The sequence below is a fragment of the Protopterus annectens genome, chromosome 5.part0 (genome assembly GCF_019279795.1).
Source record: "Protopterus annectens isolate FY-2018-M chromosome 5.part0, PAN1.0, whole genome shotgun sequence".
Taxonomy (NCBI): Eukaryota; Metazoa; Chordata; order Ceratodontiformes; family Protopteridae; genus Protopterus; species Protopterus annectens.
This window is the reverse complement of record NC_056735.1, coordinates 6,445,247-6,466,798: the sequence shown is the minus strand read 5'-3', so window position 1 is coordinate 6,466,798 and position 21,552 is coordinate 6,445,247. Positions and strand designations below refer to the sequence as shown.

Sequence of the window (21,552 nt, the reverse complement as noted above, 5' to 3'; positions counted from 1 at the left end):
ATCACATTCATTTATTTAAAAAAAATTGTGTATTACCTTACTACAACCATTACAAGCTCATTTAATTCGATTCATGGGAAGTTCTTCAGTTTTTCTTTCCAGAGTGTCCATGGATGACATATGTGCAGCGGCAACTTGGGCTTCTCTCCGTACTTCTGTTACTCATTACAAATTGGATCTGGTCTACAGAGGTGGAGCATCATTTAATTCAACTGTGCTCAGGAATATCCTTAGAGTCCACCTGGGATTTTTAGGTGGCTGGGGGACTGTCTCATCAGTTAAGAATAGAATGAAAATTGACAACGTCAGATAAAAAGAAGTTATGTACTTACCATAACGTTCTATCTGTGTTGTCCATTTTCATTCTTCCTCATCTTCCCGCCCACAAACCCCTATCCTTTCTGTTTACAGACTTCTGGAAGAATGAGTTCTTAAAAGAACATCACTGCCCTTTATATTGATCTTCAGATATAGTTTCTTTCTGTATTCAATACATCCAATTTTATTCCTTCTTATTTATGCATGATAAGTATTTCCTTTCTGGTAAAAATCAGCAAACAAGATCTGAGGTAACTTAGGACTTGTGCATTATGGGTAAGGGAGAAGCTCGAAAGTTCTTTGGTTGCCACGAGCTTTAGCAATGGCCGAGTCAGATCTGAGAATCGGCGCCGAACCCATAAGTTGAGGAAAAATTAAAATGGACAAGACAGATGGAACATTATGGTAAGTATATCATTTTTTTCTCTTTTCCTTGGACAGGAATATTCCAGTATGCTTTTTCAGCCTTTACATTAATATTCAAAGTCATTCTGAACAGTCAGAAGGACTGTCTAAAGATTAATGTGGTAACTTCCTTCTGGTCCTGACAACAATTCTGTTGCAATTGGCCAATGGCAGTTACCACATGCTTCCTCACAGACTAGACCCCCTCACACTGGATAAGGGGTGTTTGATGCATCCCAACACCAAACAACTTCAACTACCTCCCTAAATGGTAGGATCTTAAGGATGTTAGGCACCTATTTTCTGAAGACGTTTAATAGATATTAGAGGAGGTAAGAAAAAATGCTTCTAAAAAAAATCATATTTTAGCAAATGGAAAAGATTTTCTAGTTGGAGCCAAGGTAAGAATCAGCACCCCTTCAGGGTTAGTGTCCCTGGTTTAAAGTGTTTGAGTTACTGTCCTCTACCCTGTCTTATTCCTCCAAGTTTCATTTGTCCACCATTTCAGGATGTATGCCCATGGATACCCTTTTTTTCAGTATAGTCTCATCATCAACTTCTGTCGGCTGTTCCCGTTAGGGGTCGCCACAGCGGATCACCTGTTTCCATTTCTTCCTGTTTCAGTACAGTCTCATGTAAACACATATTTGAAAGGGATATTGGATATCAAACCTCCTAGAAAAGAGGTGGCTTCTCTTTGGGATCTTAATTTTGTGTTGGAAAAACTATTTCTTGCTGTCTTTAAGCCAGTTCATCAGGCTTACTTTGAGGTTCTTAACCTATGCAAAAATAATACCTGAGCTGCAAACTCTTATGTTGTCAGCCTCATCTCATTTTCCAGAAAGATAGGGTTTCCTTAAGAAACTAATCCTTCTTTTATGCCTAAAGTGGTATCTTTGTTTACTGTGAGCCAAGCTATCCACTTCCCTGTCTTCTTTACAGAAGGTAAAAATGAGGTAGAAAGGATACTCCATACCTTGGATGCCCACAGTTAACTTGGGTGTTGTCTTGACAGAGCAAACTCTTTTTAGAAACTTTGATCAATTGTTCATTTCCTGTGTAGGTAAGACAAAAGGACAACCTGTGTCAAAGCAGACTATTTCCAAATGGTTGTTTCATGCTATCTTTTGTTGTACTCACCATAACAAAAAACTGTTTTAGGTAGGGTCAAAGCTGACCCTACCAGGTACTTGGCTGCATCTGTGACTTTTTGGAAAGAGTTGGACTTTAGAAGTGTTATAGAAATGGCTATTTCGGGGATCACTTCTGTGTGTCTGCTCGACACTGGCACAGGAAAATAACTTTCTTGGGTGGTGTAAGCCAGGGAATCTTGTTGGCTAGGCTTACGTAGGCCCTTGGACCGATAGCCTAGTACCTACCTATAAACCTGTGGTTCACCGTGCATACTTTTACAAAGCAGTGTAAACTAGATTCCTTCTCCGGATCTAGGACAGGCTTTGCTAGGACCATTCTCTAGAGGCTTCTGGATCTTCATTCATCCGATTTTTCCCAGTCTGTCTAAATTATGATAATTTAACCACACAGTTTAAGTTACTGCAGCACTGATCAATATGATGAACATAGTGCAGTTATGAAAGTAAACTTACTGTAAAAGAAGATGTTCAAATGATCACTGCTGCCGTAGCCACTTCCTTCATCCTCCTTATTTTTATACATTTGTTGCCAGGGTGAGAAGTTCAGTTTCCTAGCATTGATTATTTCAGGGTTTCAGCCTCCCTCTCTCTCTCTCTCTCTCTGATGGCATGAAAGCTCTGAAGGGCTTGCATCCAAACTTGACTTTTATTCAGCCCAGCACAAGCTGACTAACAGTTTGGGTGAGTGGAAGGTGCTCTTAAGTTTTGGAAGCTGGCCAGCTGTTATATGTCTAGCGGGATATAACCCATATAGCATAGTGTACTGCAGCAGTGATCATTTGAACATCTGCTGCTATGGTAAGTTTACTTGCACAACTATACTTTCCACTGTGTTCAGCACTCATTAGGCCGATCATTAAGTATAATGCCCCTTTTGATATGTATCTGTCCACATCCTTGTCCTAAATGGAGCGACCACAATTTTTTTTTTCTTTTCTTTTACTAAAAGAATCAAGGTCATAAATTGTAAAAACTGTGTGGACTTTCTCAAAGCCTTGTCCCTTTTGTCAGTATTTTACAGGCTACTGAGAGGTGACCTGTGCCCTGCATATAGAGCTTTAACAGACCCTGGTCTGTCAGACCTGTTACACATTTGCAGTTCCAGTGGTATCATAAATGCCCCCTCAAGGGATCTCTGTCTGTTTTGCAAAATAAACAGACTATGTTGGAGGGATTCGTATGCATCATGGAGAATACTGTTTCTGTGGAACTGTCTTCCACAACACAGAAAGCAAAGTACTTCTCTCACTATTCATACATAATTTAGACAAATATATGATAACCACAAATTCACCCCCCATTTCACAATCCAGTCTTTCATGAATAGAAGAAACCTGTAAATGTCTCAACATATACTTAGTAGGCCTAAATTTGGATTACTTGTATGCAAAACTACTGTGGAAGTGTAAAGCTAGGCTTCTTGAGATCCTCACAGATCAGTAGCCTAGTAAGTACCTATGAATCTGTGTGTTAGAAACAAAGCAGATCTAACAAAGTGCTTACATTATACTTCCTTTTGTAACTGCATTACAACCATATTTCCAGCAATTGCTGTTTACCTCAGGAAAATTCCAAGAAGTATGCTTGAATATACAAATACCTGCGCAGACACTTGCATGCAATAATAGTAAACCTTCTTCATACTCTGCTTTGTTGCATACTTGGGAGCCATACCAATATCCTCTCACTGTGCCTTTGCAAACTGCCTTTCATAGGTTCATAGATTAGTACTAGACTAACTGCCCTTGTGGGCCGTTTTTAAACCTAGCCAATTAACCCATGTGAGAATCAAATCCTGCACCTTATGTCTGGAAGGCAAATATCTTTACTATTATTGCCATCCTTTCCAGTCTCTCTCTCCCAATCTTTTCTAACCTCTTCTGTTTGATTGTTATAGTTAGCATGTAGTGTTTCATATGCCATAGTAATTATCCATTTTGTAACACCAGACTCTACTAAAACCTCGACCAGAGCTGTTCTTTTACTAGGCACTCCCCTGTCCCTTTCTCTTTGCCTATACTCTTATCAATCCCTGTTAGGAAAGGCAGCCTTTGCCCTGGAAAAATTCCAGCTGCATCCCACTCCATTACCTTTACTCAGTTATTTCCTCTCAATACCTTCGTTCCTGTGCTAATTTCCTCCAATAAGTTCTGGCTACCTCTTGCCTATTTGCAGTCATTCCTATTGGTAAAATATACTTCATTTCTGTATTGGCTTAGTTCTTAGAATCCTTTTTGCTACTTTATAAATATACTATTTTGTATAGTTATTTTCAGGGGCTTGTATCCATACTCATATTCTTGCCTTGATCTCCCCTGTATTTCATTATCATGTCTTTCCACTTTGATTTGTAACTTTCTGCTTGTGATATAAGCCTCAGATGCACAGCTCTAAAGTATTCCTTTGAATCAGGTCATTGTAAATCATCTTGTTTTATTGTTTTATTGAAAGAAACAAGATTTGTAATGAAAACTTTGGTGCACAGATGCTCCACAGTGAGATGGTTGCCAGCTCCAGTTAATCAGAAGTTGTATTGCAAACCAGTGAAGCACAGTTAAAAAAAATGCATAATTGTTTCTTAAACACACAATACAATGATGAATATTGAAACATGTAATGGAGTTCTTTGGGCTGTGTTGAGTATTTTTTTTTTGGTGGATCAAATACTCATGGTAAGTAACCCAACTTTACTCAGTATGTGTGTGTGTCCATGTACATGCATACAGAAGCTCCTGTCTTTCCACAGATGAGGGTTTAACCATCCTTAAGGTATCATTGTTTTGGCAAACTATAGGAGTAAGCACAAGGCTTTTAACGCTAGTGTACCTTCTTGCTCAAGCTAATTTTATGGTTTTGTCTTTTTCAGCTTCTTGGACGGTCTATAGACCTTAATCGTCTGATTACGCAGAGGATATCTGTTGCTATGTACAAGTCACTGGAGCTAGCAATAGGTCGGTTTGAAAGTGAAGATTTGACTTCAATTATTGTAAGTAGCTTTAAACTGGAGTCTTTAGTGTTAGTTTTTGGATTGTGAGAAGTCGTATTCCATTTGGCCAGTTTGAATGTCTTTAAAATGAGGATAAACTACAGTAGTGTAGTCCTGCAGGTAGCTATCTATACCTGCATGTCTACCATCTGTTAACTGGGTAAACATTTAGCATGGTATAAGCTGAATCAAATAGACTGATACAGTATTTTGGACTTGGAACTCTTTTGAATCTAGAAAAATGGGAATGTAGGAGTAATGCTATGCAAAGAGATCATAAGATGCGTAGCCATGTACACCTTTAAGTAGACAAACTTAAATGTTCTTCCCACCCATGTCAAGCACTTAATACTATTTTACTTCCAAAATTAAGCCAGGCATTACTTGATAAGCCTGGTTTAAATGTTTCTTTAGTGTATTTATTTGTGGATTTGCTTACACAGAGTTTGTAATAAAAGGCAGCACAGCTGAACCTCTGTCAAATGACCAAAGATATGTATTTACTTGATCAACAAAAACCCATTAGTGTAGAGACACATTTAGCATGCATTCTGATTTGTGGCAGCATTGTATCAGGATGCTAAACAGGCATAGTATTGTACAACTTAGGACATCTTCCCAGTATGAATACTTAGGCTGTTTCAATTCCACTTTTTATTCTTTTAATATTATTGTCGCTGTCAAAGTTATAGTTTTATACAGTCTGAGTTTGTGTTGTTTTTTGCCTTTCAGCCCTCTTACTTTCATAGGTGATTACTAGACTAACAACCTAGGAGGCCTTTTTAAGCTTAGTCCTATTTTCACATTTATAAATTACTCAGAGGCATATAGCTGTGTTCAGGTGACAGAAGTTTATGTGCCAATCCAGGGGTAAAGTTCTGATTTTTCCTTCCATTGGTTAGGTTTGTGTTTGAATGAAGTCAGAGATGAACTCTACTTTACAAGGATGAGAAGCCTCTTCTGGAGTAGGAGTGGTCTTTGAGACATGTACCTCTCCCTCCAACAAGTTCTGTTTATGTTGCTAACAAGGTTTAGGTTCTTTGGTCAAGTATTTCAAATGCTGTTAGACTTCTGTATGTGCAGAGAGTCCATCAGTACTGGATCAAATAGTGCCTTGTAAGCCAGGCATAGATTACCTCTCAATACTGAGTAGGAGGCTGAGTATAAAGATAAGGTGTTGAGGTGGTCTTATTGTGTGTGGTTCACACCTTTCTTTTTCTTATGAAGAACCTCTGTGGGCATCCAGTTATTCCAAAGCCTGGTAAGGAATATACTGAAGGGAGCATTGTACTCGATTAGTGGTCTAATGAGGGCTGAATTACAGAAGATTAATAATATCTTGGATGCCATATGGTTGCTTTATAAGGTGCCCAACAGTAGACACATGATTGTCAAAGGCCAAGTCACTGTCCACATATGTTTCCAAGTCCTTAACTACTGAGTCTACATGTAGTGGTGTATTATCTATGTGGTAATTCACAGGAGTGGCCAACTTTCCAAAGAATACTATTATGCATTTTTGGCGTTCAGGTTTAGATTGTGGCTGTGGCAAAATTTATTTGTTTGCGACAAACCTCTTGGAGGATATTAATGTTCTTGGCGGAATTCTGTAATTTCGCTGAACTTATAGTCATCCACAAACTTGATCAACCAGATGCCTTTAACGTTAGCTTTGACTTCCAAAATGTAGATGCCAAAAAGGAGTGGACCCAGCACAGCGCCCTGAGGGACTGCACTGGCAACTGGCCTTTTTGGGAGGTAGAGTTCCCTATCCTGACTTCCTGTATTGTATCTGTGAGACATTTGGCTAGTCAGCTGGTGAAGTATGGGTTTACTTCTAGTTTTGTCGACAATGCCCAATTGGGGAATAGTGTCAAATACTTTAGTCAGGTCAATATAGGCAGTGTGTATCGTTTTGCCCTCATCCTTGGCTTCGGTGACGTTATCGAAAAAGTCCACCAGGTTAAACAGGCACAGTCTGCACTTGACAAAACCAAACTGTTTTGGATCCAGTGTCTGAAGATTTCCTGTGTTTTTATTTGTGATATCCATGAAAATTCTTTCTGTGGCTATACGTAACATTCTAGTCAGACTTGTGGGTCTGTAATTACTTAGGTCAGTACATGGCCACACTTTTGCAGAGAACTAACAGTTGCAGTCCTCAGTTTGCTAGGCATGAAGCCAGTTTGAGGCTAAGTTTGAACAGTGAACTTAGAAGGTTCTGTAGGTCATGTTTCATTTTATTCAGAGGTTATTCAGCCCTACACAACATGTCCTACATGGACCAGTTCAAAGCCCTGTCACTATACTTGGTATTCTGCACACTGCAAAGAGGTGACCTGTGTCTGGCATACAAGGCATCCTTCCAACCAATTACTGATAGATTTACTGTACATCAGCAAATCAAATAGCATCAGAAATACTCAGTCTAGAGATCTAAACCTCTTCTGCAACATTAATAGCATGGCTTGGAAGGACATGTATATTTTGCAGAGGATGCCATTGCTGTGGAATAGACTTCCCATCCATGTAAAACAAATTTCACCCCTATCTGTTTTCCAGCACAACTTAGATCTGTGGACAGGAAACAGAAAATTTACCCCAGGACTGTACCCGTACTACTAATAGACAGATGCAGCTCCTAAATGCTTTATCCCATACATGAGTCCCCTCAAATCATCTGTGGTATGATCCCAGCTATTGTCATTAGGGTTAATACATAATTATTGAGCATGGGATGGGTAAGGCCAGTCTGTAACCAAATGAGATAGTTTATTTCAATCACAAAAATGGAAATTCGATAGTCTCAAAATGGCCTGCAAGGCAGCTAGCCTGGTACTTATCTATGAACCTGTTGTACAAACACTACAATCCAGTAAAACGAAAAAACTTCTAAGGTAAAGTGCCCCTCCAAGAAACAAACTGCAAATTAATGAAAAACAATCATTACTCAGATTGTAAGTCTAGGGATTTAGTGTATTTAGCAGTGTGTCAGGAATGCAGCAGTTTCTATGTGAGTAAAACCAATAGGACACTTAGAGAAAGAATTAGAGAACACTTATATGCCATCAATAAGTTGGATGAAAGGAATGCCTTGGCAAAACATGTAGTACAGCAAGGGACTAGTCACAGATTTACATTTATGGTTTTAGAAATGACACGCAGGACAGTGAGATTAGGTAATATAAAGACCTTTACAGAGAAACAGGAAGGTAGATGGATTAAGGTACAGGCAGACAAGGGTCATGGTTTGAATGAGAGAGTTTCTCTAAAACCATTTTTAGCAGATTGCCCTTTGACTTATTAATAGAATGAGAAATGATTAATTATTATTAGTCACTCATATGATATATATACATATGTATTTTATAGAACTATATATATTCTACAAAATAAAGTTTTTAGAATGAAATGTGTTTGTGTGTGTGTGTGTGTGTATATATATATATATATATATATATATATATATTTTTTTTTTTTACACACGTGTTTTTAGAATGATATGTTTTCAATATGTGTATGTTCAAGTTGTATGGTTGAAGAGTTTGAAGTTATCTGGGTATGAATGTATTACACATGCATTTTATGTGGAGTATGAATGAAGGATTTTGATTGCTTTGTCTTTGTACCTTTAAAACACTAATGAATGCTTTAATCAAGAGAGTCATTTCATTGGTTCAATGGTTTTGTGTCACTATTTAAGAAGTTCATTTGCCTTGTATTTTTAAAGTCTGATGAAACGTCCGAAGGGACATGAAAGCGCTTACTTGTGGAATTAAAAGGTTATCTTTGATTGTCGTGGTGTGCCTCTTTTTGTTTTTCATTCACAAACTACAATACTGAAGTAGTTGAGAAGCATTGGAAACATGAAGCACAAAACATTGTAGAGAATGACGAAGTTTGTAACGTGATCACCCATTACCAACAGTTCAAAAAATAGATGTGAGAAAACCAGGTGTAGTAATTCAGGAAAAAAAAAAGAGAAACATTAGTCTCTTGCGTTGACAGAGAGAGACAGTCATAAAATACCAAGATTTGCTGGCAGAAACGAAAGCAGTGTGGAAGAAAGATCCTAAACAGTTCCAATAGTAGTAGGAGCAACAGGTCTAATAAAAAGGCATTTTCAGTCATTTTTAGATGCTACCTGTCCGTATAACTCTGTATAAATAACAGAATGGTTCAATTCTGGGTACATTGTAGGTGCTGGTAAGAGCACTTTTGGCTAACATCAAAGACTGAAACAATACTAATTTCATGAACTTTAATCATACCCTGACTTAGGAATGGGGTTCATTCTCACCATGTTATTAAAAGCCCAAAAGACTTGGAGAAATTAAACCATGAGAGGCTTCATAGAATATTATCACGGCCATAGGCGCAGTACTTTTACCTTGGAGAGAGGATCTGTTTGCTGGTGATAGCTGGGGGAGTTATGATTGAGGTTACCTCTTGGGAGGTGGAGGGAGTGGGCTGAAATTGGAGATAAGTTTATCAGCAAGTAGGTTTGTGATATCCTCCAGGTGTGTGTAGGTGGTTACATGTACAGTTAGTTCAGCACACAGTTATGTATTTATTGCCTTTGAGGTTTGGGACATAGCTGTAAAAAGCCTTCTGGTTGTTCTTTGCTTACAAAGCTACCTTTACCTGAAATTTGGCATTGGTTGACTTGCTAGGAATCCTGAGTTGCTTATTTAGTTCGCTGAGGGATTTCTTGCCTTACTGGGCAGTGCATTTCCTAGTTTTGACATGGTTTTCTTTCTTTTGTTAAATAACTTATTGATATTGGGTTTCCTAAAGGATGACTTCTTGTTTGAGTGAGCCCTAAACTTATTCTGGATGAGCACAGCTGCCTCAGTGCAGTTGTTTATATAGTGGTATAGGGTTTCGGTGAGTGAGGTTTAGGCAGTGGAGTTCACATGGTTGGGGTGGCTGACATTTTGCCAAGGCATCACTCAGTAATAGGAGGTTTGTTTTGTAATAATTCCTAAATGTTCAAGGGTTAAATAGGGTCACAGGTTTTATTTCGATTCCAAAGGGGAGAGCTTTATAGACTGACTTGACAAGTGACGATGTTGCAGATGAGTAGGTACAAAATTCCTTACATGTTTGTGAGGATCAGGTCATGAAAATGGGTGTTCCTAGTGGATGTATGGACTAGCAGGCTCAGGATTGTGGTGACAAAGCCCAGAAATCTCTACGCCTGCTTTTTGGAAATTGTGTGCGTTTCCCGATATATAGTGGAATATTTGGCCACCCAGGAATATAATGTTGGGCTCAATGCAGAGCAACTCCATATGTTTACATATGCAATATGGGTGTCCTGGGTGAAATGAGAAGGACCTGTAGCTTGCAGTGATATTGCATGGGAGTTTGCTGATGGTAAGTTAGACATGGAGAAGCACAAGGGCATCATACTGCTTATCTAGTCTTAAGGTGTAACTGTTGATGATGAATATTGAAACACCTCCACCTTTTGTCTCTTCCTGTGCAGTAGCTGGTCTAAATGTGTGAAAGATATTATATTAACTACACACGTCTGTGTTTTCCAGGATGAGTAGAGTTTATAGGGAGTGAAGTTTTTGTTTAGACTCCTGGCCTTGAGCTGTAATGCCTTCAGGTTGTCCTGTGTTGGTTTTATGTTGGAAGGTTTGTCAGGTTGGCATTGCCTAAAAAGACGCTATGAGAATGAGCAAAGTTTTAGCCAATATTCAAAAGCCAAAAGGGGTTAGGTGTTGACCATCCTTGGCGAAGTCATGTGGTCTGTCAACCATATCCTTCAAACCTGATAAATATTGTACTTCCTTCAAATGACACCAGAAACTAAGACAATTTTTAAAGTTAAGTATCCTCTGCTCATATTGCGACATCATCATCCTCAGAATATTGGCTTAAACTAGCCTGGGAGAGACTATTCAAGAACTCCATCATGTCTGTCTGTTTATATAGTCTAGAGCAGTATGTCTAAGGTCATTTACAGCCGCATGTACAATGACAGAGTCATACTGGTACTTGTGCTTCAGTGACTTGAGTGCATGTGTGATCTGGTGGGTCCTGGCCTCTGATATGCAGCTGTGACCTTGTCCATCCTCACCTTAATAAGTTGAACATCTGTGTCTCACATGATAAAATCAACTACAAGAAGGACATGTCCTTTTGTGGAGATTTGTTGTGTGAGTTTGAGTTGAGGCATCATGCTTTGAAGCTGTATTTGTCATGGTGGATGTTGCTTTGTTAAAATCTTTGTGAATTCCTGGGGGAGCCCTATTGTTTTTGCTACATCTAGGAGACTTATGATTACATTTTACAAACCCAGCATATGTGAGTCTATGTGCTTAGTCTTTAGTGTGACTGTTATTTAGAATGTGGTGTTGTGTGTTTCTGGCAACCTGTTTGATAAGTGAATGGCTGTGTGTAAGAGTCTTCTCTTCGGTGACCATGTGCATTGACATCTCTCATACATTGTCGGATTACTGACAACCACCTAATTCTTAAGCAAACAGGAGACAATTGCTACATTGTTTCAGGATGACGATTTCCACCATGCTGGCTGCAGTGACAGGAGTAAAGCGTTTATACATGGTTTAAGATGTTTATTTTGTGTTTTACTGGGGGAGTTGTATCAGTGAGTTCCATAGCAGGTTTACTTGCAAATGTAATGTTTAAGACAAGATTTACACAGTGCTTTACCAAAGCTTGTTAGCCATGCCAGTGAAATTTGAGTGTTCTACTTCAGTCCAATTCCATCCAAGATAGATGAGTATCCCGCATTGCTGAATTGCACTGTTTCTTGTTATCTTAAAGTGTAGGTACATTATTAGCCAAGTTTTTAAATTTAGTTCCACCTTGTGCATTACATAACAAAGAATACGTAACTTTAAACCCCACCCCCATATAGAATGTTCTTACAGTGCACTGCAAGTTCAACAATCTTGTTGCAAACTAGGCTTTCTGGCATGGCACTCTACTGAAAATTTAGTCCTAATGTGAGTTTCCATGTAGTACCTGTAAAAATAGCATAAAAGTTGGCAAATTTGATGATATTACTGACTGTATTTGGTTTCTAGTAAAAAGTCTGAATGCCTAGAAGAAGGGGGGGTAAAGAAAAAGAAGTACTGGGATGTAGAATAATGAAATGCCAGATGGAAAGCAGACAGCCAGAGGATCCCATTATTTTGATTAGCCCCAAAGTGTAAATGTCAACACTGAATGGAAATGTAAACAAGATATATGTTGAAATATATAGAAATATGGGGTCTATAATTGCATTGTCGAAAGCCGACAATATTGAATCTGATATTGTCGACACAACAATAGCGAATGTTCAGAACATCGAACGTGTAAACGGAAATTTCTGTAAGGGGAGATTTACTTTAATGTAGTGCGGTCTCGGAGTTGATATATTTAAGTAGTGGGGGGTGTGGGGGGTGCAAGGGGGCTTGCCCCCCTGCCTACACCCTTTAGTTTTTTTTTTAATTACTTTTTCGGAACATTCGATGTTTTCATAGTTCGATCATTAAAGATCGACCTTTAGTGATTCGAACTATGAAACCTTCGCTGTTCTAATATAGACCTGAAATATGTAGGGTAAGTGGGAAATGGATACACAAAATGAGATTAAACAAAAAGTGATATAAAAGGCACTGTGTGAATGGAAATATTCAGGTTTATATTTCTGAAAACATGGAAGGGGGAAATGCTTACAGAATTTAGGGAGTTAAAATATGTGCCTGCACAGTGATCCCAAAAGAAAAAAATACTAACAGAGCACACAGGGTCCGTCCACCAGGGTCCTGCAGCAGGAGAAACTTGTAAGACCAGTGGTAGTCAAATTTCAGACATGTAAGCTAAAAGAACACTTACTGTCCAAGATGTGGAAGAAAGTCATCCTTAGGATCAGGGATATTAGCATCTATATGGACAATGATTGTTCTGTCAAAACCAGAGTTTAAAGGACCAAGTTCATCTTGGCAGTCAAAAGGAGCAAGTTTATCCAGACTTTCGGAGACTAAAAACATCTCAAACTGCACTTCAAATTATTACACTTTTAAGATTTTTTCCTTTGGGAATGAAGACTTTCCTGGACCCAGAAATAAGAAAATACTTAACAGAGGAATGAGCCACAACTTGTTGCCAATACGCATGAGCAAGTAACCCTCCTTAGAGGATCACCAGTGGCTGAATGACTCCCAATGAAGCTGTTCTCAGTATTCAAAAGAAGAATGGGGGACAAAATGAGAAATGTATGCAGTTATAAGGTAAAATGAAGGAAAGATTACCTAAGTTTCTGCTTCAAGTTTTGAATGAGGAAGACATTTTAGAACGAGAACTGCAGTGTGTGCCCCCCCCCCTGTGCTTTCAGACTGCAGCCCTTATTATGGGAAAACTTTGGTACATTCCAAAGACATGCATCTGGAGCGTCAACAAATGATAAATAAATAAAATAAATAAATAAATGCTTTTCCCTGGATCTTTTTTCTTATTGCTTTTTTTTGATAAAAGTGGTTTCTTTTCACTTAATTGTAAGTAAAACTTAACTGTTTCATACAAGAGAGTTTAGTTTAATTGCAAAACATTTAAAGTTGTGCAAGTAGTTTGAAGGAGTATGACAAGGGCTGTTTCCTCAGATTCATGAAGTCCTGAAATTAGAAAAAAGAGGGAGTGGATTTACATGCCAGGAGGTGAGGCTGGCAGGGAATTGTGTGTTTATGATTGGCTAGGTGGGGTAGTCCCCAAAGCAAGACAGTGACGATAGAGCACGTCAGGGAAAAGCTAAAGATGGCTCGGACAGTCCAGATGCAGAACACTTTGTTTGTAAATGATTCACATATTTCGACTGTCAAAAAAATTAAGTGTGGGAGTTGGAGTGACAGTATTTAATAGAAATGAATCTGATGTCATTTCATTAATTTCTCAACTGCTGGGTCTCGGATTGGGCTCTTCCACTTTTACCAGATTCACAGATCCAGTTCTCGAGCTACTTTCTTTGCCAATAATGCCCAACTCTGCTGTTTTACTTCAGATCTGGTTTGCCACCACATTGTTTGGATGTAAATTTCTGATCTTGAGCAATTGAAGGATTTGAGATAGCCTTGTATCCTTTTTTAGTGAAAGCTTTCTATAGTTAGTTGATTCTTCCTCCTTCCTGTACTCCATCTTTGTATTTACTTGTACTGTTTGTCTGTTCTGTTCACATTTTTTTCTCCCTTTCCCTTCCTCTTCCAGGCCTTCATACCCATTTCAGGAATTGTTTCATACATTTGTTGGTACCCTCTATTTTACATACATATTGTTAGGGTATTTTTCACTTGCCATTGCTGGTATTTTTTCTGTCTGGTTCTATGTATACCTAAACAAAAAAAAGTATATATCTGTTTTTAGAAGTTTCCTTCCTTCTTCATATAGAACTAGTCAGATTCTGGTAAGGCTGACAAACCTATGGGTTTTCAAAAGTGCACCTCCTCTGGGCATAAAATCCCCCAACTCAGATGCCAACAGGGAGTGTGTATATTGTCTAGGAACTGCTAATTTTGATGTGGATTGTTCTGTTTGTTCGGGGTTCAATTCTTGAGCCTTTAAGTAACAGCAGAAATAAGCTTGTTTTAAAAGGTTTTCTTCCTTTTTCTGCTGTAGCTGTCTCGGCTGGGGCTGACCCCCACCCCCCCAAACGGTAAAACAGATAAAGGAAAGCCTGACTTAGCACATAAAGAAAAGGAGTCCAAGAAACCGGCCCCTGATCTTTCTCCATGTTAAGTTCTGACCTCAGAGCCACCTGCTAAAATGTCCAAAACTTCAGATCTGACACCTCCTTCAGATCCGACTACATCATAACCAAGGTCTCCTCGGATCCAGTTCCACTTTTTCACATTGGATCCTATTTCTCTTCGGCTCCATTTGCTCTCTACAGAAGACTCCTAAAAGATATTGTAGGCCACCATCTGCTACTACATCCCTTAGGTCGTCGAGAAGCAGAAGTGGACAGGATGATGAAGTTTCTCAGGGCTCAGATTCAGATGGAGGTTATTCTGTCTCTGTCTCCCATCAGCCCTGTGAGCCTGCCCTTATTCCAACATAACATCCCTTTCTGTAATCCAACTAGTGACTTTGGAGCCTTCATATCCGAGATCTTCAAAAATGTTCTCATCAGATCTGAAAAGCACTCATTCTTCAACTCTGACAGTTCCCGAGTCGTCTACCTCCAACTACTTCGGAGGAGAAGGACCCTCGGAGCTGAAGCTTCAGCATCAGATCCAGGGGATTGAGATTGACTCTGAGGTTGTCTGAACCATTTTTTATTCTCTGCGCTTTGACATTAAATAGCTCTGCTCTGACTCCCTCCTCAAGACAGGATTCCACAGGGTTACAGAGGTCACAACTTTTGTGCAGTAGGTTACTTTTTCTCCTAGATCCTCTACCGTTGAGGTTGTGGAGATGGCCTTCTCATTACCCTCATAAAGGACATCCTTGCCTTCGGATCCTACCCTCCCTCCACTGGCTCTGGGCACTGATCCTGTCATGCCTACTCCACTGGGACAACCACTTGATTGGAGCCTTCAGCTAGTCCTTATACAGGATTACCAACCACCTTCTGATACCTCACCAAACCATTCCACCGATGAAGTCCCTAGGGGAAGAACATTCTAAAGGAGGCACCAAGATTCCCCATAGGATTCTGTCACCAAAGACACTGACTTCAGTGAAGTGGAACAGTCTCCCCAGATCTCCACCTTAAAATGTCCCCTTTGGAGAGATACTAGAACTCCTTAAACAGAGAGGTGGGTGGTTTTCCGATACCTATTCCCAGAAGGAGTCAGGTTTTCTGGATGCTTTCAGAGCTGGCCAGCTGTATCTTGGGTGGTCCCTCCAGCTGATGAGTTAATCATCTATGTCTCATGCCAAGCATGCAAGGAACCTGATGCAACAGAAGCTGTCTCTGAGACCTGACAAGTTTCTAGGTCCTTCTAAAGGTGGGACTCACTGGAGCAAGAGTGTCCCTATAGATGCAATGGTGGCTGAAGCAGCCACCAAGAGAGAGCTTGTGTAGCAAAACTGGTCAGTCCACCTTCCTAATAGAGGGTCAAGGGTGTTGGACAGGTTTGGCAATTGCATTTATGCCTCAGTGACATTTGTCCTTCAGTCACTAAATTATTTGACTCATTTCACCAGGCGACAAAGTGATTTGATTAAGGAGTTTTCCAAATCTCTTTTGGAGTCCATGTCTGTGGGAGACCTGAAGAAAGCTTCTTTACAGCTGGCCATCCTACAGTCCATCTCCAATGCATCCACGAGGTTAATATCTCATGCGGCTGAAGGTAGCTCTAGGGCTGCAGGTTCAGGAGGAATGCTTGGATGTACTTGTGTGATTTTGCGTAGCCCTTCTTCATTCATCATCTTCATTCATCAGTGCTTCCTGTGATGGATCATCTTTGTTCAGCCCCAAAGTTAAACACTCTCCAGAAATAAACAAGCTGGAAAGACTCTCTGCCATTTGGATTTGTTTTTCTACTCCTTAGAGTCCTTTTTCCAGGGATCAGCAAGGCAGTAGAAAGATGTGGTTCTACAAGTCCCAAGGGCCTTTTCAGGAGTCATCAGGAGACAGAGTTCCCATCCTCCCTCTGGAGGAAGTAATAAAAGATGCCACCCTCATGGCAGAGGTGGCCTGCAGAACCAGGGCTTTAGAGATGCCTACTCTAATTGAGGCTACCAGCATTCCTGAAGGATTACCCCATTGCTGCACTCTGGAGGCAGTTGGGGGGGGGGGTGCTCATCTCTGCACCCAAAAGCCTGGGCATCCATTACAAAAGACACCTGGGTGCAGAAAATCTTATCCAGAAACTATTTCATACCATCATAAAAAGATCCCGATATTCTTCCAGTCAGATGGAGCTGCAGCCTTGATGGTAGAAAAAATGGTAGAAAAAAGAGTCATCCAAAAAGTCCCACCAGACCAACAAGGATCTAGAACTTAGTCAAGATTCTTTTTAGTGCCAAAGAAAACCAGGGACTTGTGACCAATTCTGGATCTCTGTAAACTCGGACAGTACATAAAATATTCAAAGTTCCAGATGGTCTCTGTTCAGTCCATTTTGCCTCTTCTACAAAAAGATAACTGGATGTGCTAGATAGATCTTTAAGATGCGTACTATCATATCAAAATGAACTGTCATTCAGGAAGATACCTGCTCTTCTGTCTGGAAGCCAGCCATTATCAGTTCAAAGCAAAGCCGTTTGGTCTCACCACAGGCCCCAGGGTGTTCACCAAATGCATGGTGGTGGTAATGGCTCACCTTAGACTGTTAGGGTTCCAAGTGTTTCCGTATCTAGACAACTGGTTCCTGACCACCCCATTCAGGCATCTGTTTAGTCAAGCGAGGGGTTACTTACTTATGTTATGTTGCTGTTTAGGCATCACAGTCAACTACACCAAATCACAGCTTACTCCAAAACAGACCATAGAGTTCATAGGTGCTCATCTAGATATGAGCAGCCAGATAGCTTTGTTTCCACTAAAATTAGTTTGCAATCTCAGGTCATGAAGATGATCTCTCGCTTTCCTATACAACAGCACAGCTAGTCCTCCAAACATTAGGACCGATGGCAGTAGCAAGTAGTCTGGTCCTGTTAGCCAGGTATCATACGTGTGTATGTCCTTTAATGGACTCTGTCAGGGTAATGGTGTATACTTCTGTATCCTATAAGTAACACAGAAAAGATTTCCAAGTTTGCAAGAAGTACCTTTTTTGGTGGATACTTTCAAAAGAAGTATCTCAAGGTCATCCCTTTGTTCCTCAGCCAGTAGCCACAGACACCTCCCAAATTGGGTGAGGGAGGAGCATAGTCCAAGGTCTATGGTCCCCAGAAGAGGCCAAGCTGTACAGTAGTGTCCTGGAGATGACAGCTGTCCTACTAGAATTGCAGGCTTTTCAAGATGCTCTACCTTAAGGGAGGATTGCAGTACATATTGACAACATGTCAATATTTTGGTATATCAACAAGTGGGAGAAACAGATCTCACCCATTATGTCAAGCGGTAAGAGAGTATGACAACTGGCAATCTCTTTGATTCATTTTCATTTGGCAACGCACATACTGGGGAAAGCCAATGTGCTCACAGACTGACTAAGCAGTTCCATGTTAATGCCTCATAATTGGACTCATTTTTTGCCGATGAGGTCATCCTTGCTGCAATTTTTTTTACTTTTCCCCTCAACAACAAGTGCAGCAGGTTCTTTGCCCTGATTTCCCCACAGAGGAAGTCACTTAGAGATGCTCTTGTCCACATTTGGCCTTCAGGTCTCCTATATGCTTATCCCCCATTACCATTAATCTCCAGACTGCTACAGAAAGCATTCCAGTTGAAGAGCACAGTCATCCTCATTGCACCATTTTGGCCTCAACAGGTCTAGTTTCCCTTCCTCTAGCCTCATCTTGTTTGGACAGTAGATCTACATCCAGACCTTATATCTCACTTGACAGAGATGCGACATCCAGATATCAACAACCTCAAGTTAACTGCATGGTTTATCCTTTTCCAATGATGGCTAGACAGTCCAGGCTTTCTTCCCCACATTGACAGATTATTTTATCCTCTAAAAAGCTTTCTAGTAGAAAAATGTACATGAGTAAATGGAAAAGATTGTCAGTCCGGGCTCTTCAGAAAGATTTGGATCCTTACTCTGCTCGAGTCTCAGCAGTTCTTGAGTTTTTTTCATTTTGGCCTGGACTTCAGAGAAGTAGATACCAAACAGGAGAAGGACCCAGGACTGAACCCTGTGGGACTCAACTCGCAACTGGTCAGCAGTCTGATTTGGAGTCAGCTACTTTCACACTGTGAGTCCTATCTGTGAGCCAGTTTGCAACCCACCTGGTGATATAGGGGTTGATGCCTAGCTTAGTGAATTTTTCTATCATTTTGAGTGGGAAATGGTATCAAAGGCCTTAGCCGGATCAGGGTAGTAGAAAACCACCGTGCCTTCATCTACAGCTGTAGTGACTGACTCAAAGAAGTCAACCAAGTTGAGCAGGCATGATCTGCCCTTCACAAAACCAAACTGTGTGGGATCCAGAGTTTGGAGATATCCCTATATCATTGTTTAATTAGGTCCATGATGATGCATTCCATAGCTTGGCATATCAGGCTCGTCAAACTAATGGGGCGATAATTCCCAAGATCTGTAATCACTCCTCCTTTGTGAAGAGGGATGACTGTGGCAGTGCGCCATTTGGTAGGAGCAAAGCCTGAGATGAGGCTGTGATTGAACAGGCACACAGGTGATGTGCCAGTTCACTCTGTAGTTCATGTAGAACACAGCCAGGGATATTGTCAGGTCTCATAGAAGCTGTGTTATTGGCCTTGGGCAGTGCTGTTTTAACCTCTGCAGCAGTAATACTGGGTGCCTGGCAATCCTCTGGTGTTGTGTTTGGCCCTTTGGGGAGAGGGGTAAAGTTGGCACTGAATCAGTCGGCCAGTATATTGGCAATATCTGTTGGCTCAGTATAGGAGGTACCAGTGTGCAGTAGCTTAGAGCAAGTCTGGGTATTGCAGTGGAGATTATTTACATAAGTATAGAAGGCCTTGTGGTTGTCTTTACTATCTGCTGCAGTTCTGTTTTCATAGGTAGCTTTAGAGGATTTGATGAGGGATCTCAACTTTTTGTTGAGGCTGATAAGGGAATTTTTCCTGTCTTGAGACTTGACCTTATTCCGCATCAGTTTCCTCCTCCTATTGTAGAGTTTGTTTATGGCAGGGGAGCACCAGATTGGCTTCCTTTTTATGGAGGAGAGCATCTTGGTTCTATTGGGTATGGCGAGATCCATGCATTTGTGCACGTGTTCGTACAGTGCATTGGTTTATGATTTGGTGGTCCTGCAACTATTCTCCATTTGCATGGGTGCCATGAAGTTAGCCACCTCTGTTTTTAGGAGCTCAAAGTTAGCTTTGGAGAAGATTTTCATGTTGGTTACCTTTGTGGGGGTGGGGGTGGGAGGGATATAGATTTCCAAGGTGATTAGTTTGTGGTCAGATCTAACCAGGGAGGAATTGACTATTGGTGTAGCGCAACGATCGTCCATGTTACTAATGACCAGGTCAAAGCTGTTGCTATCTCTAGCGGGTGTAAGAAAGAGCTGGTCCAGGGCATTGGAATTAATGAATTTGAGGAAACATTGGGCAAGTGTATTGGTACATGAGTAGTTTTCCCAGTTAATGGAGGGGTAGTTGAAGTTGCCCAGTATGAGAGTGTTAGGTTGGTCCCCAACATTCTCCAGGGTGCTTAGGAACGTGGAGTGTGAATCTTGGGGCATGGTTGGGGTCCTATAGCAGGCAACGACCTGAATTGCTGTTTTACCCAATGTTAGCTGCACCTGAAGTATCTCTGATGCGTTATTTTGGGCCACCAGTCTGGTGGTGTGTGCATCCTTTATGAATATGGAAACACCACCGCCTTTGGAACTTCGGTCCAAGTTCTGGGGGCGAAAGGTGTGGAATGAGTTATAGCCTGGTAGTGCAGGGGTGCTTTCTGCTGCTTGAACCAGGTCTCTGTTACAGCACAAATGTCATTGTTCTCCATTTTAAGGAGTGCTTCGAGCAAGTGTATTTTGAGATTTAGACTTCTAGCGTTGAGCAACATGACCCTCCGATTGCATTTATTTGTAGCTGTTACGGTGGTAATTTGGTCTTTGGAACACTGCCTAAAAAGGCGCTAGATGTGGTGGCAAGAGCCTGGCCAGTATCCAGACGCCCAGCGGTGACAGATGCAGGCCATCTCTGGCAAAGCATCGAGGTCTATCGATCATGTCATCCTAGACAGACACATACTGGATCCCCTTAGAATGACACCAGAAACTTAGCCAGTTGTTGCAGTCGGTCATTTTCTTCTTGTACTATGGTATCATTCTGGGTGATGGTAGAATGCTGCTCAGGGCTAGGGTCATACCCACCTGGGCTACATAATCCGAGAGCTCTTCCATGTCTCTCTTCATGTAATCTAGGGAGGTACATCTCAGGTCATTCACACCCACATGTACAATGACAAGAGTCATATTTGTACCTGTTGTTGAAGGACCTGAGTGCGTGCATTTTGTGGTGGATCCTTGCATCTGACAGGCAGCTGACTGTTAATTTCTTGTTGTGTTGTGGTGGTGGTGGAGTGCGTTTCTGCCTTGGAGGCCTCTGCTGTTTGGGTAGATTTTTATTGAGAGCCTCCACGAAGGTGGGTGTGTGGTTTGTGTTTTCATGTGAAGGCAGTGCTAGTGTGTGTTCTTGAGGGCTGTGTGTTCCATGTGGTGTGGTGGAAGTGTTGACCTTCTCCTCTTGACCAGCTATTCCAGTCTTGGCTGGAGAGTGTGTGGCTTCCAGTTTGGATATACAAGTGCATCTCTCACAAGTCTGAGTGCTGGGAGGTAAGAGGAGAGAGGAGTTGGTGTAAACGAGGCAGTTGCTACATTGCCTCAGGATGCCCAAGTTCACCAGGTTAATAGGAAAAGCTGTTTCCTTGTAGAACGTTTAATGCTAGTAGCACATTTGTGTGCTACAAAAATTGCTACAAGAAGTCTGGTAAAGTGCTAGACTAATAAGCTAGTAAAAGTGCAGGAGAGGAGAGAACTAGCAGATCTAAGGGAAAATTTGAAGATCAGAGTTTGGCACCACTCAGAAGCTTACAAACTGTTCTGGATACAGCAAATCTGTATCTG

The 21,552-nt window shown here is 40.9% G+C and overlaps 1 protein-coding gene across 1 annotated transcript in view; it reads left to right on the top strand.

Annotated features, from left to right (window-relative positions):
• Positions 1-21,552, top strand: part of CYFIP1 (cytoplasmic FMR1 interacting protein 1) — a 2,370,671-nt gene that overhangs the window by 1,519,297 nt on the left and 829,822 nt on the right. The window contains exon 20 of the mRNA XM_044072062.1: positions 4,744-4,863. Coding sequence (XP_043927997.1) covers positions 4,744-4,863 — 120 coding nt within the window. The remainder of the gene's footprint in view (positions 1-4,743; positions 4,864-21,552) is intronic.